This window comes from Poecilia reticulata, chromosome 12 (genome assembly GCF_904066995.2).
Source record: "Poecilia reticulata chromosome 12, P_reticulata-male-v2, whole genome shotgun sequence".
Classification (NCBI taxonomy): domain Eukaryota; kingdom Metazoa; phylum Chordata; class Actinopteri; order Cyprinodontiformes; family Poeciliidae; genus Poecilia; species Poecilia reticulata.
This window is the reverse complement of record NC_088841.1, coordinates 14,018,765-14,046,615: the sequence shown is the minus strand read 5'-3', so window position 1 is coordinate 14,046,615 and position 27,851 is coordinate 14,018,765. Positions and strand designations below refer to the sequence as shown.

Below are 27,851 nucleotides of genomic sequence, written 5' to 3'. Positions count from 1 at the left end.
GAGGAGGGTGGGGGGGACGTCAGAGTGGACAGAATCCTGAGGGACGAAGCTCTGCTGGCTGAGGAACAGTAAACTCGAGCGAAGGGAGGAAGCGGACTGGGACATGAAAGTGCAGGAAGGTTGCAGCTGGAAAATTAAGTGGATTTTGGTAAGTTTAAAAATGAAGATGTGGATGTTGAGAGCAGGGATGTAAAACACTAAAGCCAAAGCCAAGGAATGCATAAAACAAAGTAATCCTTCAATTCTTTTTAAAATTGATACATCTTCACACGAAACACTTCCAGCTTTTTGTTTCATCAGTGACGATGCAGCCCGGTTGTTAAAACGCATTTAAATGTCAGTGTGCAGCAGTGAAAATGTGTTGCAGCTACCGTCACAACAATATCAACCGACCACAAGAGAGGCTTGCGGAAAATTTATTTGAATTTGAGAACTGGCAGTAGACTATAGAAAATATATATTTTCTGCTTATAAAACATGAAAACATACATTTGGCCTATATAGATATTCTCTAAATTGCATCTGTTATTACACACAATAGAGCTCTCAGATAGTTTCAACACTTTAGTAGCAGAGTACAACAAAAGACATCCAAATGTTTATAATAGTCATCTAACAGAAAAATCAGCTTCAACAGTACACATAAAGGTAGTCCGGATGTTTTTTGTTTTTTTTTAATACATGGTTAACTGTACACGCAAGGAGAAAATAAACACCATAATTAGACATTGTTTTTGAAATTATATATCCCTTTTCATTAAGAAATGACATTAATACCAGAATCATTCTCCAGAAGGATGCATCATTTATATTAGATCACACAAGGAAATAAAAAATTAATTAAAATTAGCATTGGACTGAGTCCAACGTCCCACAGAGTCTACAGTCAGGGCTCAGTGGGACGCTGGCGAACTGGGAGGTACCAAATAAGACAAAGTTCTTTTTCTTTATTATCATAATACTTAAAATAAGAAACTTAAAAAAAAAAAAAAATACTACATTAATTATTACACAGGTACGAATTGCAGCAGCTTAGCAGTCTTGAATAGTTCAGGTACAGAGTATACACAAAAATAAATCTACCACGTCTTGTTTTTCTTCAGAACAGGATGCAACATCCAATTTCAAATCACACATTCACAATCTTTGAACATTTTCAGTATGAATACGGAACAGAAAAAAGAGGGACAACCATTCCTGCAACACGGATATATCACAGGAACAACAATTTTAGAAGTGTAAATATATATATATATGAAACATATATGTCTTAAATTAACAGTCAAATATATGAGCATATATACATCGTTTTACAAGGTAGTAAAGGCAAAAAAGCTATTTGCAACATCCCCCTAAATCCTATCATTTCAGATCAATGTAATAAATTATCCATGACATCTCCATTTCAAAGTAAGAAAAAAAAATCATCTTAAAACTACAAGTTAAAAATCTGTCAAAACATTAGAGAACCCATCTTTGTTTCAAAAGTGAAATAAGATATTGCACCTTTTTTTTTTATACCAGAGAACAATAAAATGACAATGAAAAACAGCATACAATGCACAAGAGGAATTAAATTAGAACCACTGCCACTGGCGGACATCAATTCTTGTTTTGAACCTTGTAACAAAAATACATTTCCTGTAACAAAACATCACAGTTTAATTTCACTGAATTATGTAAAAAGGAAAAACAAAACAAAGCATTTTAAACACACTCTTTAAACATTTGACATATATGACAAAAGCCGTATTCAAGACTGCTAAGCACAGTAATCATGGTTTTACATAACTAGAAAAAATAGATCATATATATTGCCTTTTGAAATGTTACAACTTGTGGGTTCGTTTTGGCGATTACAATCTGAGTCAAGACAGGAAATTATAAGCAAGAAACCCCCCCCCAAAAAACAAAAACAGCTCTCTCATGTCCAAAAAGGGATCCCATCTATCCAAAAATAACAGTGTACATAAGCATTTAGTAACAAATAAATGTTCCTGATTTTTAGAAATATTACTTAATCATACAAGTCATTCTACAGCTAGTGTTTCTCACTAAGAAAAAAAAAAGTCTTCAAGGCGTTGTAAATCTATCACCCCCTCTGTTAAAAAACAAAACAAAAACAAAAATTAAAAAAGGGGCTGGGGGCTGTTTTCATCCGTTCACCGATTCAAGTCTAACGTGGGCATCTTCTCTAGTGATCCTGCAAAATACAAACAAAGCGTTAATGTTTCAGTTTAAAGATATTAAGACAATCTGTTACAAACACCTTTTCCTCCACGATAATCTTTTTAAATTTAACAAAACACTTCCTGTTTTCAGCAAGTTGGGATTAGAGAATTCAACATTTTTTATTACATAAAGTATACGTGATAGCTCGGGGGGTGGGGGTGGGGGGAATGTTACGCAGAACAAAGGTTCACAAGACGCTGGCTGGAGGTGGTCAGTGTTACTGTCCAGATAAAGTGAGTCTTGTTCTGACATGGGCTGAAGTTTCTGGTCATGATCATCATCAAATTTGGGAAAAAAAAAAAAGAAAAAAAAAAAGCAGAATCTAACAACCAGAGATTATCTCAAATATGGATTACAGGAGTGGCAGCATCACTATTGATGCAGTAAACAAAATAGACAGCAAAAAGGACAGAAGAACATTTTGTGGAAATATTTTGGTACCATCTCATATATCCACCAGGAAGTTAAAGCTCGGATCAACATGGGTCTTCCAAATGAACAATAAGTGAAAGTCTGTCTCTATGTTAGTTACAAAGTGGCTAACGGTCACCAAGGTCTAGTTTAGGAGAGGTCATCACAAAGTCTTGATCTAATTAGCAGCTCTGTCAGGAGGAATGAGACAAAATTCAAAAAGACTATTGAGACTCTTGTGGAAGGATATTTAAAATGTTTCACCCAAGTCAGAGTTTAAAAACTGGATTCTATTGAATCCTAAGGTAGCTTGATTACATCTCTAAATTTGAAGAAATGTATTCACTTTGTAGAAAAATTCTCCTCACAACTATTTTGGCATTTTACAAATAAATAAAAATGAAAACGTTAGGCTGATTTAATAGCAGAGATGTACCAGTCAGGCTTTTCCAAACCATCTGCATCTGTTAAAAACATCTGAGTCATGTATCACCTGAAGGCCCGGGGCTGGTGTCTGCTGAGTGCCCTGGTTGAAGAAGGCCATTGGCTGTCTGTAGAAGTCAACCCAGGCGTTGTACTCAGGATTAGAAGTCTGCTGAGATCCAGGAGCTGTTGTCTGGCCTGAAAAATGAGAACATAGAAACAAAACAAAAAAAAAAATTTGAAATTTTTTTTTCCTCCAATCATGAATTTTATAACTTAAAGAAAAGATCACCAGAAGACTTACCCCAGGTTTTGTTATATTCTGGAGCGGTGCTCTGTGGTTGGTTTTGCTGACCTGCTGGAAGCAAAACGGCAATTTAGTGCATTTCATTTGGTTAATTTCTGATTTTTAAAACTCTTTTACAAAGCTTTGACCAAATGAAACTAAAATAGATGCATTTTAAGCAAGGCTGAACCAAACGTGAGCCAAGACGTGTTTGTCGTCAGAAAGCAGCTTGTGCTAGTTGGAAAATATTCCTGAGTGACACTCGCCTAGCTTTTTATAATACTGCTCCCAGTCCATCTGGCCCGTCTGGGATCCATTGTGACCTGAAACCAGACACAGATAACATGTCCAGATTTACTGAGAGCGGGGGTTTGGTTTTCTCTGCTCCCATCTAACAACTCTGATTCCTAATGAACTCCAGTGGCAACACCTGCAAAAATCTGTCCGTACAGGAAGTGTGCGGTCAGCCACAGGGAATGTTCTGCAGGCTGCTAACTATTTGAACCCACCACAGCAGCAGGGAACTTGAGAAACTACCCACTTTGACTTAAACTACAGTAATTTATTTAGAGCAGTCCTAGTTTGTGATTTGGGCACATCTACAGTTAAAATGTCCACCATTCCTTTGGAGGTACTTACTGTGGTCCTGCTGGCCCTGAGGCTGCCATATCTGAAATGTTGTGCCCCATCCTCCAGTCATGAACATCTGAGGCCCACTGGAAGGAAAAACAAACATTCAGTTTTATTTAATAAAACTGTTTTTAACCTCAAACTTTTTCAAATTGTGGCAAGTCGGCCACAAACTGCAGCACTTTTATTCAGATTTTATGTAATAAAGTAGTGCAGAAGAAATGCTCGTTAATAAAACGTCTTTGCAGCAAAAAAAAAATAATTGTTTGTCCTGTAATAATTTTTAAGATTGAAAAAAAAAAAAAGTTTGCAGAAGTCATATTACCCAAATCAAACAAAATTGATATTTTTTTTATGTTTGTGCAGTTAAATTTTTGTAGCCCAGTCAATTGATACAAAATTTGTCTGATTTTGTAAAATGATTGGGTGACCTTTGATGATCTCTGGAAACATTTATCAATATTTCTAAACCTAAAATTTTTGCAACATAAACGCTTAACACCAATTCCATTTGATTTGAGGAAGATAACGGGTTCTTCCTGCACTAATTTGTGTTGGTCTATCACAGAACATCCCACATTTATACACTGCATCTAGCTGCAACATGAATAAAACATGATAAAGTTGATTAATTTTTATGCAAGGAGCTGCACTGAAAAGTCAGGAGTTGGGCCTTACTGTTGAGGAGGAGTAGTCGGGCCTTGGTTGTAAGGACTCATCCCAAAGTTGCTGTTGCTGCCGATCCCCGGGCCCTGAGGAAGACCAGGAGAAGCAGAGGAGAGTGAGAGACCACACTTGTGTTTAAAGGGAGCCAACAGGCAAGGTCAGAGGGCAGGGGCGAGCGCTGATGCACTCCATTAAGTCCATTTGATGGATTCTTCATGTTTAACCTCTGGTGACATCCTGCTGGCCACTAGGAGCACAGAAGCCCGGCTCACCCAGGCAATGACATGTGTGCTCATGAATATCAGATCAGACAATAGGAGTTGGAAGAGGGGCTGAGGAGAAGGGGTGAGGGGGGCGCAGTGAGAGACGGGGACAGACCACCTACCCCAATTCTCTCATCGATCAGCTGACGGGCTTTTTCCAACTGCTGAGCGGTGCCTCGGATGGAGAAGATGCGGACATTGGGGTCAGTGTTGGGCGGCGGGTTTCTCTGCAGCTCCACATGGGCACGGGACTGCTCTTTGATGTTTTTGATAGTTTCTCCACCTGAAATGTTAAAAATGAGCTTTAATAAATGTCCTCTCCCCCTCACAAGTCAATTGGAGACGTCGCGGGGCGCAAAGCCACTCACGACTGAACATTAAAAGAGCCGATAAAGATCCCAGACTGCTCATCTTTATCGTTATAACATGTGATGGATGTGATCAATATGATAATCAGCTTTCTATTAATCCTCAATGCCAATCTGATGGGGGAAAAAATAAAAAAGTAAAGCAAACCAGTTTAAATGTATCAAAATGGAAACAAAAAAATGTTGGGCACCGTTTGGTGATTTAGGGAGCAAAGTCTATAGTTTACTGAGCAGAATCAGTTTTTGCTGACCCTAAACCCGCACAGCATTCTGGGGGATGAAGGCAGAGATAAGGCTTTAGCCGCTCAACCTCTCACAGCCAGCTCACCAAGGTTGGTGGCATCAACTAACTCGCTCTTTGGTTACCTAGCAACAAGCTATCGAGAAACTTGCAAAGCAGTTTCGGGTTTTGCCACTGTTTCTTAAAAAAACAAAAAAAAAACAATGGAGTGAAAAGACAAAATGAATATCATAGCTCATGAGTAAACTATCAATAAGTACAGATCGGAACCAATCTGAAATGCTTACATCGCGATAAGTTTTTCAGCCATGTTGATATTGCTCAGACCTAATACGAAGTAATGATATAGAAAAATCAATAATAGAGTTGGAATTTTTTGTGATTTCTATCACTTTGGTTCCCCTTTTCCTCATTCAGATTGCATAAGAACCCAGCTAAAAATCTCTGCATTTTCAATTGCCCCGTGGCCAGCAGTGTCTGAAACATACTTGCTTAACATCTGACAGAAATGTCAACTGGCTGCTGCATCTTATTTTCAGGGTGCAAACAGTTTGGATTGGACTTGTTCCCTGTGTAAACTCACCTCATTGAAATCCCAGCCTACCTTCAGAAAACCCCGGCATGCGTCTCACAACTCATCTACCATTCTCTTCTAACATCCATGCAAATCAGGAAACAAAAAACAACATCTCCTGCACCCCCCCACCCACCACCACCCCTCGCTCTCGCATCGGATGCCAGCTTCCCGACATGTGGGAAGAGCAATCACACCAGCGGGGCAAGATGAAACGTAGCTGGCAGGAGAAAAAGACAAAATTGAAGCGTATCCTCCTCTGGGGACGTCGTTTGTCTCTCACCTTTTTTTCCACCATTCTTGACTTTGTGTTGTTCTCCTGTGGGAGGCGAGAGGGAGCGAGGGAGGGCGCTTCCCGGGGCCGTCCCAACATCAATTAAACATTTGTTCACTTGTGGCTGACACACTGACGACCCTGACTGACCCCTGAATGAAAACCCTCATCTCGGTCCTCTCCTATGGTAGCTTTCTCCTCGTAGCCAACAGACTGCACATGGGCCATTAAGCCATTGTCAACCAAATGAAACTTCTGCCTTAATGAAGCCATTATGATCTCTTCTGGTCAGACAGCCGAGAGCAATGAAGACCCCAACCATTCATTTCATGGACTGGGCTGTAGAGCGGACAGATAATACGGGCCTTATTAATGAGACTGGTTTAGTGAGCAGCAGAAAGGGAGGGGATATAAAAGAGCAACTGGTGGCAGCATTCAGGGGCAAAGCTGGGGGAACTGGTTAGCTGCTGGTCTGGAAATAAAAACTTCCTGCACTGCAGGACAAAACCATCACATGTGACATTTCTCCTCTAGCCAGTTTCATCTCAAGCTCTAAATATTTATACGTACTTAAAAGTAGCTGATTGGATACTTTGCCGTCTACTGATTTTAGGCAGCATGTGTTAAACTTGTGAAATAAAACCTACTTGTGAATTTACTTTTCAAATAAATGTAATTCCATAGTAGGAGCAGCAATTGTAAAATATGGAGTCAGAAGAGTGCTAATTTGACTGAAACAAACTATTAACAGAGATGCATTGGTAATGCACTGCATCCTAAATGCACAAAAGAGCGCAATCACAGATCCTTCATCCCAGCAGATGTTAGACTCAAACTATCACAGCTCCCAACAAACTTCAGAAGTGTTAATATTTCTGCTGGCATTTACACCGTTTTTACTCATTTTTAACAACATTTCTGCTGTTATTGCACAACTCCGTTTACACTGTGTTGCAAATTAACTGTTTTTTAAATTCAATATACAGGTCCTTCTCAAAAAATTAGCATATTGTGATAAAGTTCATTATTTTCCATCATGTAATGATAAAAATTAAACCGTCATATATTTTAGATTCATTGCACACCAAATGAAATATTTCAGGTCTTTTATTGTTTTAATATTGATGATTTTGGCATACAGCTCATGAAAACCCAAAATCCCTGTCTCAAAAAATTAGCACATCATGAAAAGGTTCTCTGAACAAAGTAACTATAAACACCTGCAAAAGATTCCTGAGGCTTTTAAAAACTCCCAGCCTGGTTCAATACTCAAAACCGCAATCATGGGTAAGACTGCTGACCAGAAGGCCATCATTGACGCCCTCAAGCAAGAGGGTAAGACACAAAGAAATTTCTGAATGAAAAGGCTGTTCCCAGAGTGCTGTATCAAGGCACCTCAGTGGAAAGGAAAAAGTGTGGCAGAAAACGCTGCACAATGAGAAGAGGTGACCGGACCCTGAGGAAGATTGTGGAGAAGGACCGATTACAGACCTTGGGGGACCTGTGGAAGCAGTGGACCGAGTCTGGAGTAGAAACATCCAGAGCCACCGTGCACAGGCGTGTGCAGGAAATGGGCTACAGGTGCTGCATTCCCCAGGTCAAGCCACTTTTGAACCAGAAACGGCGGCAGAAGCGTCTGACCTGGGCTACAGAGAAGCAGCACTGGACTGTTGCTCAGTGGTCCAAAGTACTTTTTTCGGATGAAAGCAAATGCCATTCAGAAATCAAGGTGCTAGAGTCTGGAGGAAGACTGGAGTGAAGGAAATGCCAGAAGTCCAGTGTCGAGTACCCACAGTCAGTGATGGTCTGGGGAGCCATGTCAGCTGCTGGTGTTGGTCCACTGTGTTTTATCAAGGGCAGGGTCAATGCAGCAGCTATCAGGAGATTTTGGAGCACTTCATGCTTCCATCTGCTGAAAAGCTTTATGGAGATTATTTCATTTTTTAGCACAACCTGGCATCTGCTCACAGTGCCAAAACCACTGATATTACTGACCATGGTGTTACTGTGCTCAATTGTCCTACCAACTCTCCTGACCTTAGCCCCATAGAGAATCTGTGGGATATTGTGAAGAGAAAGTTGAGAGACCAAGACCCAAAACTCTGGATGAGCTTAAGGCCATCGAAGCGTCCTGGGCTCCATAACACCTCAGCAGTGCCACAGGCTGATGGCCTCCATGCCACGCCGCATTGAAGGCTGCAAAAAGATTCCTGACCAAGTACTGAGTGCATAACTGAACATAATTATTTGAAGGTTGACTTTTTTGGTATTAAAACACATTTCTCTTATTGGTCGGAAGAAATATGCTAATTTTTTGACAGGGATTTTGGGTTTTCATGAGCTGTACGCCAAAATCACCAGTATTAAAACAATGAAAGACGTGAAATATTTCAGTTGTTGTGCAATGAATACAGCTACAAAATGGAGCTGTATTTCCCTCAGCCCATTTGCTGCAATATTGACACCTTGAGATGCCATGAGACCCAAATTCTGAACATCATTATCGCGGTAGAAGCCATTTGTTTGTTAAATACTTAATGAAACATATTTACCGTGTTTGATGTTTGTTGACGTATAGTCACAAAGAACGAGATAATTAGTCCAAGTTTGTCGTTTATTGAACGTTCGGAAACTACAGTGGCTGTGATGCGCCATGAGAAAGGTAAAACAACCCGAACCGGTGATCAACTCAAAACTACTTGGACCTTTTTACTCTCAGTCTCTCAGTCGTTTAAGCACACCCATTGCCATGGCAACTTCCTGCGCTCCACAAGTGGATCAGAGATTATGTTAAAAACATAACATTCAGTCCGTTACGATATTAGGTTTTCAAGCTTGATATTTATTTTGCGATCATGAATGAGCCTCTCATGAACACAGCGGTAGTTGATTAGTTAATTTTAAACTCCTGCTCTGCTAGTTACTTTGGTAATGGAACCGAAAGCACAAAATTGCGCAAAACCTTGCTGAAACAATAATCACTCAGATTATTATTGCTATTGGGTCATTAATTTGAACACGTTTTGTTGATTTTTTTTTGTTGTTCTTTAATAAAGTTATGAACGTTTTGATAAGCCAGCCAGAGGACGACGTCCTGGTCTCAGCGTCCTGACAACGTTCAGTTTGTCACCTAATCCCGAGATCGACTCGAAACCTTCCACGATCGACATATTGCACCGCTGTTATAACAAAGAATGAACAGTTCAGAAACAATATGAAATAGGAAAAAAGTTAATTAACTGATTAAGTCGTGTTTAGATCGTTCTTGAAAAACAAATCAGTTACAGCTGATTAGTGGGTGAACTCACGGCTGCACAGTGAACCCACTAATTTTTTACAGCTGACAGCCGCTCCCCTCTCTTGCAGGTACTGCGTACCCCCGCTAAATCTTTTAGGGGTACGTAGTACCCTGCCGTGCCCCCTTACTTTCACAATAGTTTGTCTGTGGGACAATAAAGGCTATTTATACATGACTTTTACTAGATTAATAACTATTCCCTTCCCCCTTACTAATCTGGGTTACGACTATGGTTTTATGCATGTTGAAAGAAAAATGAATAATATTTTTTAGTATTTCTCAAAGAAAATCAACTTTCCAGTTCTGATGAATGAGGAAAAACTATTGCTGCTATGCATGGTGATCAAATGAAATGGGCGGCAAGACGGAAGGAAGAAATCGGAGGAAACATTAAGGGAAAGAAAAAAAAAATGGACAAAAGGTAGAAAAAAATTTATCGAATTGGAATAAGGTAGAGACAATAAGGTAAAGAGGAAAGGAGAATATATAAAATGACAAGAGACAAGGACAGGAAAGATGAGAACAAAGAAAAAGGGAACAACAAATGCTCACAAACACCTAAGAAGGAAAAAAAAGTAGTAAGGACATACAGGAAAGAGCAAGGAGGGAAAGAGGAAAACGAGAAGAAAATAAATGAGGAAGACAGGAGACAAGAAAAAAAGGAAGGACAAAAGAATACACAGGAAATAGAAGTCTGGAAATACAAATATGTTCCCATGCTCTGTGAAATACCGAAATCTAATCCAATACTTTTCCCAGACTGATTAGGAACTCTGTTGTTAGCACTGAATAAAGCACTAATAAACAAAGGCCAGCTGGGCTTTCTGATTGAAACACAATTAGTGTTTCGCAATAAAAGCCTCTGAGACTTATGAATGTATTACCGAACTTTAATGCGCCAAGGAATCATCCAGCAACGAGGCACTGAAATTCTGCAAAATTAAAATTTTCTCAAGTCTCACTTGACCAAGATATTTTATGAGGAGGGGGAAAAAAAACATCTGTATGTAAGTGGATAGGTGCTAACTACTCACTGAATTCATGGTTATAATAAAGTCTGAGCAGATTGGTGGGTGGCAGGATTTATCAAGCTCCGAGACTGTGTGTGTGTGTGTGAGAGAGAGAGTGTATGAGGTCAAAAGCGAGGGGCAACAGGCTGCATATGGCATCGTAAAGATATTAATCACCGCACCCTTTAAGGGGTGGCTGACAGCACCCAGACCCACCGCCATCTCCACCATATTGCCTCACTTCATATGCTAATGCAGAGAGCGGGGGACGCACCGCCCAGGTTTATTTGTTTCCCTCGCCCCACTACAAGTACAAAAGCCACTTGACATTTCTATTGCCATGTTTTTATCTTAGGTAAAGAGGCCCCCATCCGCACCGCCCACCGCTGCACGCACACACACACCGAGGCAACACGCATGCCACCGTGCAACACACATGCACACACAGCCCCTTCCAATGCAGTGGTCAATGACTTTTAAATAGCTGCCAATAGAGTGGGCATGAATAGCCAATAAGCTAATTCCTCCTATTCAATCCCTCGCTGCACTCTATTGGACTGAAAGGCCCTCATTAGATGCCAGGCAGCCTTCCACATGATTGAGGGCTGTTATTATGCACCTTTAACAATTAATGTCACATTACACGCATTATCCCCGTCATTAAGCCCTTAGTGAAGCCAATGAATACCACTTGTGCTATATACATGAGCGCAAAGGGAGGGGAGGGAGTAGAAGGGTGGTCACCCCCAACCCCCAGGTCTCATCAGTTTTACGAAGTCACCCAACAGCAAACGGCGTCCACTTATTGAAAAACAAGCAGCAATCTGCTCACTTTGCTTTAGAAAGTTCTTATTCTTTTTTCCAAGAATTCAGGAAATGCCACTTATTCAGAACATCAATCTGCGTGAAATCTTTTTGGGCTTTATGCACGTAAATAAGTCTGGATTGCACATGTAAAGCATGCTTAAAGCTGTTTACCAAGAAGCACAAACATGTTCTTTACCTTTGCCAATCACCAACCCACACTTATCAGCGGGTACAGCGTATGTCACCTCCTGCAGACCTCCAGCTCCTCCCATGTTACAGTCGCTGCGCCCTCGGCGGCCCATTGTGCCAAATCCGTCCCGCTCCTATTGGGAGGCAAGACAGAAAAACACAATGAGGGCAGAAACTACGACAAATAATCACAGAAGTCTTCGATTGGGCATTTTCATCCGTTTCTAGTCACCGATGAATATTTTGGATTGCTATTCATAGACTGTTTCTTTAAAAGTGTCTTGAAGAGATTTTAACACCCTTCATTTTGTCACTTTATATCCAGAAACGTCAATACATTTTTTGGATTTCCTTCTGACAAAAACACTAAGTTGCACATAATTGTGAAGTGAAAGGAAAACGATGCACATTGTTCAGATGTTTTTGCCAATAAAAGTCTGAAAATACATAGTAAATGCACTTATGGGTACGTCTCTTTGAGCTTTGTAGTTTTTGAAAATTTATTTTTCCCCCCCCAAAAAGTTTAATTTCAGTAATTTTTTTATTTTTTACACAGATTGAATTGGAAGAATCTGAATGTTATATTTTATATCATGCCAAAGATTGACTATTTGACTTAGGTCTGGGCTTTGAGTAGGCCCTTCTAACACAGACTTATAGCTCTAACAAGTCTTCAAAGAAAGAGGTCTGAATTGAGCACATGAATCAAATATTCATGCATAAGACTTCAATGTAACTTTTTTTTAAAATGTTCCACTTAACGTTTGAGTGTACTTTGTGTTGGACTGTAATATGAAGTCATACAAAATACCCTAAAGTTTGTGGGTGTAATGTAAAACCTTTCCAAGGCAAAAGATCAGAAATGAGCCCTGAAACTTTTACTTTCTTCAAGTTTAGTAGGAGTAAAAGATGGAATCTCTTTTTCTTCAAACTCTTAATAGTTTTATGTCCAACTGCTTTGAGATAAAGAGGGGGAAAGCAGACCTGAGCGGTCTGGACCAACTCATTGATGAGGTGAGCAGCATGATGGCAGTGGTCGGGCTGGCCCATCACCTGAGCAACGCGGTCAGGACTGACTCCGTCATCTAAACATAAAACAAAAACAGATTTAAGACCAAGCCTAAAATAGCTGCAGAGGTTACAACTATTTAATGTGATTTTGTTTTAGCAAAAAAAAAAAAAAGTAAAAAGAATGAAGATTTCTTTGAACACTCTTTGGGCTGACCTTGTTTGAACTGAATCCTGACACCAGCATCATTCTGAATCTTCTTGATCATTTCTCCATTTCTGCCAATGATGATGCCAACAGCAAATCTGGGCACAACCACCTAAAAAACAAGAACAATTCAGCAGAGGAAAAAAAGCAACAACAAAAAAAAAAAAAACAATAAGAAAACTGGAAAACCGCTGATGGATAAAGTCTTACATCCAGACTGCTTCCACCCATTTTTGACCCAAAGTCCAGCCTGCCAGCCCTGAAGTCTCCTTGGTCTTTGTCTCGAATGAGCTTCACCACAAGTTCACGTGCTTGCTATAAAAATAGATGTACATGAAAACAAGATATATTTTAATACAAATGATAGGATTTAATTGAATATAGCTTAAAACGCACGCAGTGGGCATAGCGTGTAAACTAAACAAACGGGAAAGACTTTAGCCCACAGTGATCGCCTCTTCTGTGTCTGACCTGCACTTTGTGGGGATCCCCAGTGATTCTGAGGGGCTTGTCCGCTCCAGTGGGCATGGGGTCATCTTGAATCATTATCATCTGGACTCCTGTTCTCTCCTGCAGAGGAAAAAAAAAAAAAAAACTACCAGTTACATGGGGCACAAAACACCAGCCATAGCAAGGAAATTCTAAGGTACAACATGTTTTCTTCCCTCAGTTATCTGAACATGGTGGGATGTTTTTAAAATGGGCACACGAATGTAGACCAAGTCATATGAAAAAACAACAATTGACAAAATCAAAGCAAAAAACAAAAACAAAAAAACAAAAAACAAAAACAATACACATAACTAGGATTGAAGGATGATTAATGTGTAAATTTCAAGAAATATGATCAGGAAAACACTGAACTAGAACTTTCCCAGAATGTTACAGACTGCATGGAAACACAAATGATCAAAACAATAAAGTAGCTTAAACAATTTCAAGACAAGACAGGTCGGCAGTATTTTTTCTTTTAACAGAATGGTGTTTAAAGCTTTTTACTCCTTAAGAAATCAGACAAAATCAGGATCACAGAAGATGATAGAAGATGATTAACTGGGCCAAACAGATCAAGGTCTTTAGACTGGACTGCATCTCACCTTTCTTATCAAATGATTACATTTTAGTAGTTTGAAAGCTGATTTCAATGAAAACCATTCAAGGTCGATGTTGATAATTTGGTTTTATCAAGCACATTAAATTAGCCAGATATGAAATGACTCAGTTTTCTCGTGATAAGCTCAGACTAGAATGTCTTTCCAGATCATACATTAAATATATTACAACTGAAAACTCTGTGCTGTCAATGCATCAAAACGCCACCTTCCTTGATGTACTTCAAGTAAAAATCTCATAGAACAAATAAACTTTAATAAGAATAATTTTTGTCTATTTCAATGACTTTCAGCACAATTTAGAATTTTATCAATGTTTTACTGTTGGATTTCAACACAATTCTCAGAAATTAGTTTGCATCTGCTGCAGCCTTTGAGAAAAAAACATTGAGAATTGGCCAAATTTTATCATGTTGACGTGCTGTAAGAGGTGTTTTTCCATGGCAGATTATAAGCAGACCTGCAGTTGTTTGATGGTCTCTCCTCCCTTGCCGATGACCAGGCCGACTTTGTTGGCAGGGATGAGGATCTGCTGAATGGAGCTGTTGCCGTCCATGTCGTTGTGGAAGCCGGGACCATACCGACACTGCTCCACAATCTCACTCAGCAGCCGCTTCGCCTGCCTGCAGGGCGGAAAAACAAGACTGCTTAGAATGTTCAGAAGAAAAACCAGCTGAGCCACAATGTTCAGCATCAACAGGTTCGACTACTTTCGAAACAATGAAATATAGATTTGCTTTATTTCTTTTCTTAAATCGGTGCCCAGACTCACTCAATGTTCTCTGGGCTCCCGGTCAAAGTGCAGGGTCTGTCCAACATGCCACCACTGTCTACAATAAGAGAAAAAAAAATAAAAAATCACAAATCATTCTCACATACAATAATGTGTGGTCAACATAGTCACAGTAAAAACCAGGAAGTTGCTTTCCATGACCTGAAAAACTAAAAGGCACCATGAAAGGGACTGGTATTAAGAAATGTAACTGTGTAGTGTGAGCGCTCTGGGACAGATCGGTTTTCATGTTGCTATTCATCTGCTTCAACAACGTTCACATTTTCCAACCGTGCTCAGCCCATAGGGCATGCTATTGGGATCGAAGAATTAGCAAAGATGAGATTTTAACATAATTTTCAACAAATACCAGTAAAACCTTTTGCTTGAATATTTAGCTAACATGAATGTTTCACAATTTAATATGTGTTAAAGAAAAAAACAAACCCCCAAAAAAAACACTTTAATCTTTATGGAAAACTTCAGTTCAAACAAGTGCAATTTTCAAGCATCTGAGGTGAACGGAGATCTCAAACATGGCAGATAAAAGCTGCCGCTTCTTTTTGTATGTTCAGCAGAGCTGCACAATGCATCATATGACGACAATATCAAATGCAATACTACCACATGAACAGACTGCTTGGTAGGACACTGTATTTCAATTAGCAAGTCCAAAATTAGAATGCTAATGCCGTTTTGGCCAGCTGCTCTTTATGACGACACTTCATGTACACTTAAGGCGGTTAAAATGCCAAAGCTTATAAACGTGGTAAAAGAACTTATTCAAAAAAACCAAGTGATTTGAATGAGGATTACTCACAATATTCAGAAATAGTATTGAAATTACCCTAATATTGTATAGAGCTGTAGTTTTCACATTTAAAACTTTACAGTTAAGATGGACTTTTATTAAATCTCTGTTCAGTAAAAAATTTCCCACAACAGGTTGTATCAGATCCAAGTTCACTTTATTTTGCACAGGAGCCACATTTATTTAACTAAAACTAACTTTACTCATTCTGTCTCTACATGGTTAAAGTAAAAGAGTTAACTTATTAGTGAAGGGTAGAAATATGACATTACTTCCCAATCGTCCTTTTTCCAACCTCTTTTTACCAGATGTTTGTTTATGGCAGGGTGAGGTGCTTTTTAATCGCGCAAAACATTTTGTGTTGCATAAAATTGGAACAAAAAAATCCTGATTAAACAAACCGTGTTGTCTTTCCACTTCAGACTCTTATAAGGCATACCTGAGGCAATCTGGATCTTGCAACCTGATTCCTGCTGTATTCTTGAAATCTGCTCTCCTCCTTTTCCAATAACTATGATAAGAAAGGAAACCGTGAGCCTTTCTGAATTCATACATAGAACTCATTTGTGACAATAACTTGAGGGTTACTTACTGAATCCAACCATCTTATCAGGCACTTTAAAGTCTTCCGTTGTAAAAGCCCTGAAAGCCAAACAAAAAGCATGATTAGAGCATAAGTCACGTATTTTACCTGTTGATCCAGCTGACTGGATCAACAGTCAGCTGGATTGCATTTCACAACCTCCATGATCCCTGCTTTAAACATCTAATTGCCCAGTTTTTGTCTACATCATGGTTAAACTTACTCTTAAGCTTCAGAATAAGTTTACTATTAAACATAAAACATAAAATCCCTTGAATAAACCTTAAGATTTCCACGTCGTATTTTGTCAAGGCATGGCCAATGAATAAAGCTAATGTGCATCGCCATTACTAAAAGCAACCAAGAGTTTTTTGCTCACCTTTGATGTACCAACGCCCCAAGATGGTTTCCTACTGAGGGAAGAGGGAAAAAAGTAAATTTAAACGTGTGAAATATGCCTATAGTAGCAAATGTATTGATATGGAAAAGCGATAAAGCAAGCAATATCAGAAAAATTGATTCAATGCTGGGGGGGCAAAAAAGGGAGCAGATGTTTGTGAAGCTGCCAATCCTACAAGTCTGCATCTGACCCACAGCGGGGAGCTTTCAGCGGCAGGGAAGTAAGACCTAGAGGTGCATGAATGAGCGTTTCAATCAGAGCCGCTCTGAAAGAGAGGCAGCAGCCGGGTCAATGACTGCTGGTCCCGAATTGAATTTTTGACAGGTAGAATCAAGCAAGGGTCCTGCAGGGTCACCGGAGGATGTTCAGCCACGGATGTGAAAACCTGAACTGATATCTTTACGGGTTCAATCAATTTTATGGCTGTTTGCACTGATTTCACTTCTTCTGGAAAAAGCGCCCGGGTTAAAGCTCGAGAACAGAACAGCTATGAATACAAAAAAGGGAGGTGTGCAAACTTTATACAAGGATAGAAATTGTCACAAAAAAAATAAAAACTTTTGCAAGAAGTTGAATATATGTTTGAAAATTAGACACTGAAAGCCAGCTGCAGAACTAGAAAGTTACCATGTCTGTCATTTTTCTTATTCAAAAGGACAACCTTGACTAAAGAAAAGTGAGGACAAATTTCCACAAACAGCAGTGCATCCAACAAACAACCTGAATTGCATACAATTTTCCTATTCGTGCATTCAAGGCCAAACTATCGTACAAACAACTGTGACAAGATAAGAGGAGGCCGCGGTAAATAACTAGTGCTTCCACTTTGTGAAAATGAAATGGATCAAATGTTTGCAGTGAGTGACGAAAACCACGGCAGGATGATTGTCTCCACTACGGCGCTTCGAGTATTAAGTATCTGACAAACAACATGGCTCTCACTTCAGATTATAGACCAACTCCAACAAGCTTTGCCAGTTTCACTGCAAAGAAAAAGGTACTGGCAAATAACTCTCAAAAGGTCTACGGGTTACATATTTGGTGCAGATCATACGACAAAAACTCTGAAATAACAAGCGACAATATGCAGCTTAAGTTTATAAACTACTGAAGGAAGGAGACTCAAAGTTATTAGAAGTAAGAGATGCAAGGAGCCATTTAAAAATGTTACTTTTCTACAGCATGCATAGAAATATTTGAAAAAAATTATGCTGCTCTTGGTTTCAGTTTAAGAGCTGTCACAATTTCACAATAGTATAAATCGTGTAAAAATAAACTATAGGATCTAAAAAGAACTGACATGCAGAGTTATTATGAAGGCTCACCTCCATTGTCTAGAGAACGTTTTTGGCCCCCAAAGCCAAAGAGGGAGGGGTCTATGACTGGACACGAACTGTTCATGTTGGGCATCTGGTCTCCTCCCATCTTGGCTGCCATCTGGAGACAAAACAGTGGGACAGATGGAACAAGTGGTTCAATTATGATATTCTCCAAACGTAAGTTTTCACAGAAATAATCCTGAACATCACTTTGGTAATTAGCTTATTCGTTCACCTTCTTTTTTCTTGCTTGGCTAAGAAAAAAAAGAGTATAGCTATTTTCCAAAGCAACTGTTAATATTTGATCAATTTCACTACTAAATCACAAAAAATAATCACAAAATATGGATATTGAATTCTTTAAAGCATCTAGATGAATGATTTATTCCACAGACAAATCCACAAAAAGTTGATCACTTCTTAGTTGTGAAAGTAGAAAAAGACCCTATTTAGGCTGGAGAGCAAAGAGGAATCTATAAAAGCAAAATGTTGCACTCCAGAATAGTTATGCTGCCTCAGATTAGTGATGAACCGATATGAGAATTTGGACTGATATCGATATCAATATTGCCACTATGGCCAATAATCAATATTTTGCGTAATATTCATTAGGGCTGAAACGATTCATCGAGTAACTCGATTACAAAAAATCCTCGAGGAAATTTATCTGCCTCGAAGCTTCGCTAAATTTATTGTATTGTAATAAGCAATGCCGTTAAATACGCAGCACACTGGTCTAGCCAGAGGGTTTTGTGTTGCACAACGCTACCACTTCCGTTAGCGCCTGGTTTGTAGCTATGGAGGGAACCGGAGAATGCTCAGAAGGAGAACCCCGAAAGCGACAAAAAATGTCAAAAGTTTGGGAACATTTTAGGCTAAACAGAAAGGACAACACAGCGCAATGCATCCACTGCAAAGCAGAATTGGCGTACCGCAACAGCAGACATCAATGTTGCAGCATCTGAAGAGAAAACACCCGCTACATGCATCCAACTCGTACACGGTTGCCAACAGGTAACGTTTATGTTCTCTTTGCTAACTACTTTGTGTGATAATCTGCCATGTTATAGATGTAAATTGAGGCACATTATTTTGCTAACGTTACATCTGCCGCTTAAACGTAGCGGTTACTTAACCGGGTGTAGTGTAAATTGTATGTGAGGGTGGAATTGAGAGAAATTATGCAGGACTTAATGTAAGTTTGTTAATAAAAATACGCAGCAACAGATTACAGGCATAAGCTGAAAAGCATTTATTTATTGGTGTCTTTCCATCCTGAAAAGTTACAATCTTTTTTCTTCTCGCTACTGTTATGTATGAATTAGAAATTTTTTATTAATATTTTGTAGTAATTCTATATTTGTTACACCTTAGACTTAAAATATATTGTATAAAATGCAGTATTTACTATTTTGTCTAAACTTGTTTTATTTTTAAATCAAGTATTTTCTTGATCTTTTCTGTTTGAACTTTAGAACAAAAAAGCAAGAGATTTGCTGTACTACTGATTTGAAACTTTACTGGAGGTTTAATGTTATTGCATTGTTATTATCAATAAAATGTTAAAGAGTTAAATGAGTTGTTTACTTAGTTCTTTTACGTGTATGTGTATTACTCACTGAAGATAAATACATAAACTAAAAGCTGTAGTATAGACATTTTTATAAGCATATTTGTGAACCTGCCACTTTATTATTTGAATATAATTTAATATCTTAGGATAACTTTTCTTCAGGTTAAAGAAAACTACTGTTACAAGTAAACTTTATAAACTACAAACATTTAATTGTTAGGGATGCTCAAAAAGGAGATATTGGACTGATCTGGACTAACTGGGGTTATTGCAGATTTGCCAATAGTTTATTTTATAAATTTTTTTATCCCATTACTCGATTAATCTTAAGAATAATCGATAGATTACTCGATTACAACAGCCCTAATATACATACACATTTAAATACTGGGCCAGGAAATGCACAACCATGACCACATGCATATTGGGGGGGGGGGAATTTATTAGTTTTTATTACAATACAAACCATAAACATGCTCAATGAAGTGTTTCTCAACTTTGAAAAACTAAACCTAGTTTGCAAATATGACTATAATAAAGGCAAATTGTAGAATATATTACAACTATAAACAACCACCTTCCTTAATGGCTATTCAATCTTGTCAGCTGCAACTCTTCAAAAGGAAATTATGTGCAAAGTTACACAGAGACTTGCACCACTGCTTCGTATTCACAGAGTTCCAAATGTGAACTTCAGGTATTCTTAAACTAATCAAGCTAGATTCAAAAACTTCACCAGAGAATCAGTGCATGACAATGAGTTTACTCCATCTTTAGATAAAGAGGGGAAGAAAAGGCAGATCATCTCTCTTGATCTACCTCAGACCTTTCTGGTATATTAATCACATAGTACCACCAAATGACTCAAATATCTTTTTCACTTTTGTAAAATGAGAAAAAAAAAGATGCAAAAACATCCATCCCAAAATCATATTTTAACACAGATGATTATGTCTGTAATATCAAATCAGGGTTGTATTATCTCTAGTTATGCCAATCAATATCAGATAAAAAAAAATGGGTGCACTCTGCAAATCTGCACTTTTGGGTGAAGTTTGCAGCAACACTTCAGGTGACCTAGTTTTTCTGTTAGGTTGCCATGAAAACACCATGAGACCTGATTACGCAGGAAAGATTGTAGCATCCCAAAATTGACATTTTTTTAAACCAGCATCTTACATCTTATTAAAATTACCATTCTTTAATATATGCATGCTAATAACACAGTCATAATTAAACATTATGAAAAATGGTTTCGTGTAGCATCATTATAATGATTTTGAGCAGCAAAATGGTGATCTACATCAGTGGCCCCCAACCCCCGGTCCGCGGACCAATTGGTACCGGGCTGCGCAACAAATAATTAAATATGTTTGTTTTATGTATTATTTGAGTCTGGAAGATCTTTTATTTTCAAAATCCTTTAACCAGAATCTCGGTTACTTGCGCACCAACATTGAGCCCACAAGCAGCAAAATGAGTAAGAAACAGATCAGATGTCTTTGGAAAGTTTCTTTGCAAAGGGGAAAAGGCCCAGAGAAGAGACAGGAGAATGGATTCATCCTGGACCGGTAGGTGAGTCCCACGTTACAAGCCGCTCTGCGTAACATGCGGCGACCGGCTGCTAATGAGGCAATGAAGCTTCAAACTGCTTCGCCACGTAGAGACCAAGCACGCTGTGCTCAAGCAACACACTTCGGGTGTTATTGTCTCTCATCACTCCCAGATGGGACCGTCTCGTTGCAGAGAAACAAGCTCAGGGCTCCCCGTTAGTCATTCTTGTGAGTTAAAATTTTCACAAAAGTAAAATGTTTGTTTTTGTGTCGCATCTGTATCTTATTTTGAAGGGATATGTAAACGTTACCATAGCGACCAGAGTCAGAGAGCGTTTGGGCAGTGGTCGAGAGGAGATGAGTAGAGCTCGTGAGTCTGAAGTCTAGTTTAGACGGCAAGATTTAAGAATTGTCAGCCGATTCTCCAAATCTTTGTGACCACAGAGCTGATAAAAGTCCAACAGGTTCGATCGGTTCGTGTGTCCAAGGCAGGAGCAACACGAACTGATTCCAGTCACGAACATCCCGATTCCAGAGGATAATTCAGTAAACCCCCCAACATAGCGGGAATTTAGAATAACCAAACACGGATGACGATGTAGAAGCAATTGTGATAGTTTGTGGAGTCATTTTAAGAGATAAAAGACGTATCAAAAAGGCGGTGGATAAAAGACGACGGGAGCAGCCGCTCTATTTGCTGCACTACGATTTGGAGGCGAGTTATGTTTTTTCATAGTCAACATTTTTAACTGAATAAACATAATATATAATAGTGACCTATAATAATAGACATTTCCACATGTCATCTCCGATATCCACCGGACTCTCAGTTGCGCGATATGTCAGCTGTTTGGGATTCCCCTCTGTTCTTATGTCACAGCGCTTTCTGATTGGCTACCTGTCACATTCAACAGGTTGCATTCTCGTTCCCAGTCAGGGAAAACCCCACAGGCTGCGATAAAAGGGCCAACACAACCCAAATTGGATATATTCAGGCTTTAGCGGGAACACTAACATGCAGAAGCCTTATCTGAAAGTTAAAACATTTCCCCTCCCCCGGGCCGCAGCAAAATTTCTAATTCTTGACCGGTCCGCGGTAATAAAAAGGTTGGGGACCACTGATCTACATCACAGCACATTTTAAGATGACACCACACTGGGAATGACGTGCAACAGATCTGATCATAATGCAAATTAAACAAGTTGTTTTAGAAGGTTGTTCACTGGGTTTTGGCTGTGGGGTCATTTCTTCAGAAGCAGCACCAGGATTCCTTTACGCAATACCAGCAAATGTGGTTTTAACTTTTCTTGGCGTTTTGTTAATCTTAGTCAAGAAAGTTGCACAAGTTTGACAGCTTGCAGAATAAAATACTTAATTCTTTAAGTCAAGAGAACAAATTTAGTCCTCTCCACAAATTGAAATAAATCTACAAAAGTAATAACAAAAACTTGGGTATGTTAGTTTCAAAAAGTATTCTTAATGACAAACTCATTGGAAAACATAATTTACCGAATATTGTTTTTACACTAAAGCCAATGCTTCTAACATAGAGCCTATTTAGATGGCAATCTTTGTTTTGTATATGTTCCAACTTGCAGTATTTTTCATTTTTTGCAAGAATGCTAATTTGTCCACCATAATTTTCTGATCTTTCAGATTAGAAAATTCTTTCATATTTCAAACATCCAGAAAAAAAAGTGTCAGCTCTTTATATTTGCTCTGCTCATGTTTTTCCGCTGCTGGAAAAGTGTATAGCTCCATGCAAAAACAAACAAACAAACAAAAAAAAAGCATGCAGGTTTTTTGCATTACAAAAAAAAATGTCTTTCAGAAAATGAACCACTTGCAAATATGAAGTAGATTCTCACATTGTGCGATGATGGACATTCAAATCTTCTGCGTGAAAGCGTTTTTCTATTCTGCCTTAATCTGTCACCTCTCCTTTCACACCAAAGTATAGCATTTCAGAAAATTACACTAAATTGACATGTGTGCTTGCCTGGAATGTTTTTTTCACAAAATGAAAATATGCTCATGGAAATTAGAGTCTCCCATCACCTTCAGGGACGATTATCTACTTCAGAAAGCCACTGGTGGAAGAGAAGCTGCAATAGAAATAAGGAGGCATAAAAGGAAGCAGGTGTGAGGTTGCCGTTACCACGGCGTCTCTAACGCCGCGGACCCATCAAGAAAATGTTAAAGCACTCTGGATTAGGTCAACACTTGCGCAATTCTTTTTAAATCAGAGTATTTGTTTGCTGTTGCCATCAGACATTTTTCCAAACCCCTTGGTATGAGAGCATCTGTTTTCATAAATTTCTGTCAAAGTGACAACTGTTGCGGCGGCATCTGTACGCACATCGACTGGCCTAAGAAACGTAGCTGGAGGAGCACAGGCTGAATGTTCATCCACTCATATCCTGGTTTCATTTCAACAAATACTTTCCTACCCATCCTTTGCAAGCTGCCATGTTTCAATTCAAAAGCTTAATTCCCTTCCCTCCTCTTTATAGATTCATGTCATCTCTGTTATATAAAAGCAAAGGCATTTTTCTGAACATAAATTCAAAATGCAATGCTTTAAGAATTTAATACCTCATAACAAAGAGGAAGGATAAACTATAGCATTGTTGAGTTAAATTGTAGATTATACTTTAGTTGTTCTTACTTGCAGAAATCACAACTGGACGTTTTGTCTTAAATGAGATGAATTTTGAAGCAAAATGCCTGGCTGTCCACAGAAACCACCAAGTAAATAGATAAACATCACTGTGGACCATAAGAGCCTCCCAAGATAGTTTTCAGGTCAGTGTGCTGAACATAAGCCTTGCTGTTGGAATTTGAAGGTTTAAAAGCAAAACAAAAAAAAAAAAAGGTTGTAGAAAATTATTTTTCTCTCAACCTCGAGGGATAAGAGTGTGACATAAAACTGATCGCTTAGGTCAGTGTTATTAGGTATGATTAGGATCCAGATGACGACAAGTAATGACACCGAGACACTGATTAATTCACCAGACAGACAGAATCTGGTCTTGGGCCACTGTACTACACAGGAAGTGCAAAGGCAAATCCCTCCAGCCCCTCTAGCTTTTCGCTTTAAATGTCACTCACTTTCAGCAGCTGCTCCTCAAGCAGAAGGATAGCTGCTATGAGCGCATCTGTGGTAACACACAACACCACACAAACAAGTATAAATAATCATAATAACATGGTCTCCACTTCCTACTTTAGTCTTGTGCTGCATTATTGTCATATGATACAACGAAACCCAATGCAGCTCGTTTCTCTAGAGATAGTTCCCATACTTAAAAAAAGAGCAGCAAAGATGTGTGATCACAACTAGCACTGGTTAAATCAATAAAGAACAAACTCTGATTTTAATGGTTTCATCTTAAAAAATATAAAATAAATCTTATGACGCCAACCAAGTGTCATAAGACCAACCAGGAAGATAATTGGGAACCTAACAGAGAATAGCAATTAAAAGAAGAAATATTTTCAGAATTTTTTAAACCAAAAAATATATATTTTAAACTGTTTTTAGCATGCTATATTGTAGAACTGCATGTACCATCCCATATGTGGCTAATAACGCAGGTAAACGTTATTGTGGAGCCAGAATGAAGCTGACAATTAGAAAAGAACAAAATAGTAACCCGTAGCAACCAATCCTGCTGGACTTGAACAATAAAGAAAAAATTCAGCAAAATGCACAGAAAGACATTTTACAGAACACATCAGCATGGAGCAAAGCCTTGTTTACACTGTAAAAAATGTGTTATCTGTGTCAGATCCATGTTTTCATAAACAATTTATTTTAATATAGACTTTACCCAACATTAACATTTCAGGTTAACAGAAACACACAGAAAAAAAAATAATTTCACAACTGAATCATAAAGTACATTAAAATTCATATTAAGACTTATCTTGTTTACCTTTTTGCCAAACGGGGAAGTGACACATTTAATATGTTTTTCTAAATATGGGTTGAATTGTTCCCCATCTATCAGTTTTGACCTAATAAAGGAAGTTAAAATACTGTCATGTTGCAATTAATTCCAGCTTTTTAAAACAAAAAAGAACATAAAGACTTATACAAGCCCTGACAGCTAATTCATGCAAAGTTTCTGCCAAACAAACACATGAAGAGCCCATTGCTGCTGGTGCAGGTTAGGAACACAAGATCCTTTTTCAGCGCAGATACTTTAATCTGTTAACACGTACACAGAAATGAAAGTTATCCTGTTCCCCACACGCCATGCACAAGCCACACAACTGGTGGGACCTTAAGTGTGGCCACTAAATATAAAGAGCAGTAGGAGAAAGTAGAAGGCAGAGGACAGGGTGAAATACCGTTCTGACAGCTTTAGAGCTGGTGTTACAAAAGCATCAAAACAAGAGCAGGTGGGGAAAATTTTACTTTCAATAAGGTTAGCTGAAAAGTTTAACCTTTCATTAGATTATGTTTGCAGATTGATACTCTTTTAGTTCTGTTAAGGATTTCTGCACAATCTCCACCTGAGGTTATAAATGCTACAAGGGGAGAGGTGAAATACAGCATGGCTAAAGTCCAGTTTACACACTAATAACAGCTGTCATTGGCGTATCGTTTCTAAGCTCGAGTAAACAGTTGTATTTAACAGATTTACTGTGTGGCCGTCTTTGACTTGCATTAGGTTTGTTACTACTAGTGAGCTTGCGGCTGTTGTTTGTACTTCAAATCATGGATTTGTGATTGTGCAACGGGAGTTTTTTTTTTTTTTTCTGCCACAACTGGTTAATAAGAGCTTCAAGAACACCTACTCTTAACTTAATGGAAAAATTCCCAGAATATAACTTGCGATTTTTTTTTCTACCCCAATATTGAGTCTCAAATTCAAGAATACTTTATTGATCCCAAAGGAAAATTAAACAGCATAACCTAAAGAGGTTTAGAAACCTTTAAATCAGTGAAATAGACCAACAATACCAAAAATCAGCTTAATATGTGAACACACATTTAGGTTAACTTCAGTCTGGTTAACCTAAAAATAAAAAAGGGAACATTTGCCATCTTAATTTTGGACTTGATTCCATTCTCTGATGCTTTTTATCTTAGTTTTATAGTCATGAACATCATCTTCAGGCAAAACAAAAGATGATTACAACTTAATTAACTGGCACTCATTCTTCCCATTGCAAGTTTCACAACAGTAATTCCAATAAACGTGTTGCAATTAGGCAAGTTTGGCAAATTTTGGGTCATGGCTTTCAATGTAATTTGAGGAACATAATTACCTAAAATTGTATGTTTTTTTAAAAATGTTGTAGCTAATTTTTAGCTTCCATGCATGGTCTGGATAAACCGGTGTCAAAGATTTATAGCTTATGGTTTCAAAACTGCTGAGATTTTGTCTGGCATCCCAAAGAGAGTGACAGTTTTCTCTCACTGGTTAGATCTTGACATGACACACCTTGCTGCACACTGTTAGTTAAGCTGGCTATAAAGAAGGCGAAATAACTTTTCACTCACTTACAAAGGTCTGAAATATGTCTGTGGAATAATTTCATGGTGAAAACCACGGCCTGACATTGCGTGGAAAGGAAAGGCGCTCCACCCAACATTCCTTTTAAAGGGAAAGGTGTTTTAATGCCAGTTGGCAAGCCATGTGCAGCACGTCTTTTAAGCTGATTTTAACAGGTAAAATCAACTTGTTGTACACTCACAATGTTATTATAAAAAAGAAGTATCTGACAGGTCGTTTATGTTCCTGTAATTTTAACCAATATATGCATCTTTTTTGTACACACAACTATTGCAAAAGTGAGATCGCCAACATACTTAATAATAGTCACATGGTGACAACTTAAACACAAGAGGAGTGGTAAAATTTCAATTCCACATGTGTGAAATTTTGCAGATAGTAATGGAAAAGTCCATGTGTGCTGAGCAGGAGTTCAGGGGGGGCTTATTTCAACAGATGACGTTACACATTATATGGCCTAACTCCAACTGCTGCCAGGACATACTATCACACGAGCTAGCTGGCTAACAGCTGTTTCACAGATCAACTCGATGTTACTACACAAATAACACGCCTCCAATTGATAATATTGATGTTTGCAGTGTTATGACGATCACATCTGAAATGTTTACGCGTGAGAACAGCGAGTGGTGCCTCTTCAGGGTCCGACATAGCCTCCTTTAACTGGGGCAACAACTAGTTACACTGATGCTAACTCAGGAACCTGAAGCAAACAGCTGTTCGGGCTTCGTGTCTAAACTGAATGTTGTGTTTTGTCACGTTATGGGTCAAGTTCCAAGGCATTCAAGTTGAACGTATAAGTTAGCAATGAGGCTAACAGCAACTTCTGTGAGTTGACAACAGGTTGTAGACTTAACTTATTAAAGTAGCGCAAACTTTGATATCAAAGCAGGCCTTCGCTTCATTCCCCGTCAAGGTATTATGTCGTCGCTTTGACGGCTTCAACACAGAGTTAACTGCTCGGCCGGCCTCTGTAAACTTTAATCTGTCCTCTCAGCTATGCTGCCTCGGCTACTTGGTGTTAGCCTGCTAGCTCGCAGGGTGCATGAGGAGTGTTTATAGTGCTCAGTCCGGATTGCCCCGACCAAAACCCAAACCAGCACCGCTCGTAAAACACGCCTTTTGTGCTCGGTAAAGCATCACCCTTTTGTCAGCCGGAAAGCGTTTTACCTGTCGGACCCGGCGTATCGTGTCTGCGAAGTCATCTTTCGTGCCTGGCTGAGCCACCGAGGCCTGTCCCTGGATCAGCTCCGCCATCATCATCATCATCCGCCTCGGCAGCTGAGAGCCACACTTAAAAAAAAAAAAAAA

General features: G+C 38.8%; 1 protein-coding gene across 5 annotated transcripts; it reads right to left on the bottom strand.

The window, feature by feature from the left end:
* Nucleotides 1-400: 400 nt before the first annotated feature.
* Nucleotides 401-27,851, bottom strand: fubp3 (far upstream element (FUSE) binding protein 3). 5 transcript variants are annotated; one of them, XM_008424337.3, is made up of 19 exons: nt 27,711-27,851; nt 17,892-18,003; nt 16,546-16,576; nt 16,176-16,225; nt 16,023-16,094; nt 14,773-14,830; nt 14,461-14,623; nt 13,360-13,458; nt 13,099-13,203; nt 12,898-13,000; nt 12,657-12,757; nt 11,680-11,806; nt 5,034-5,194; nt 4,661-4,734; nt 3,992-4,068; nt 3,619-3,675; nt 3,371-3,424; nt 3,137-3,264; nt 401-2,203 (listed from the first exon to the last, which is right to left on the bottom strand). In XM_008424337.3, exons 1-19 carry the CDS (start codon nt 27,807-27,809, stop codon nt 2,195-2,197), a joined length of 1,680 nt encoding a protein of 559 aa, XP_008422559.1. In that variant the 5' UTR covers nt 27,810-27,851; the 3' UTR covers nt 401-2,194. The 5 variants fall into 5 exon arrangements, with proteins under 5 accessions (XP_008422559.1, XP_008422558.1, XP_017163500.1 ...); XM_008424336.3 differs by having other exon boundaries at nt 16,546-16,579; nt 27,711-27,850; XM_017308011.2 differs by having other exon boundaries at nt 3,371-3,421; nt 16,546-16,579; nt 27,711-27,850.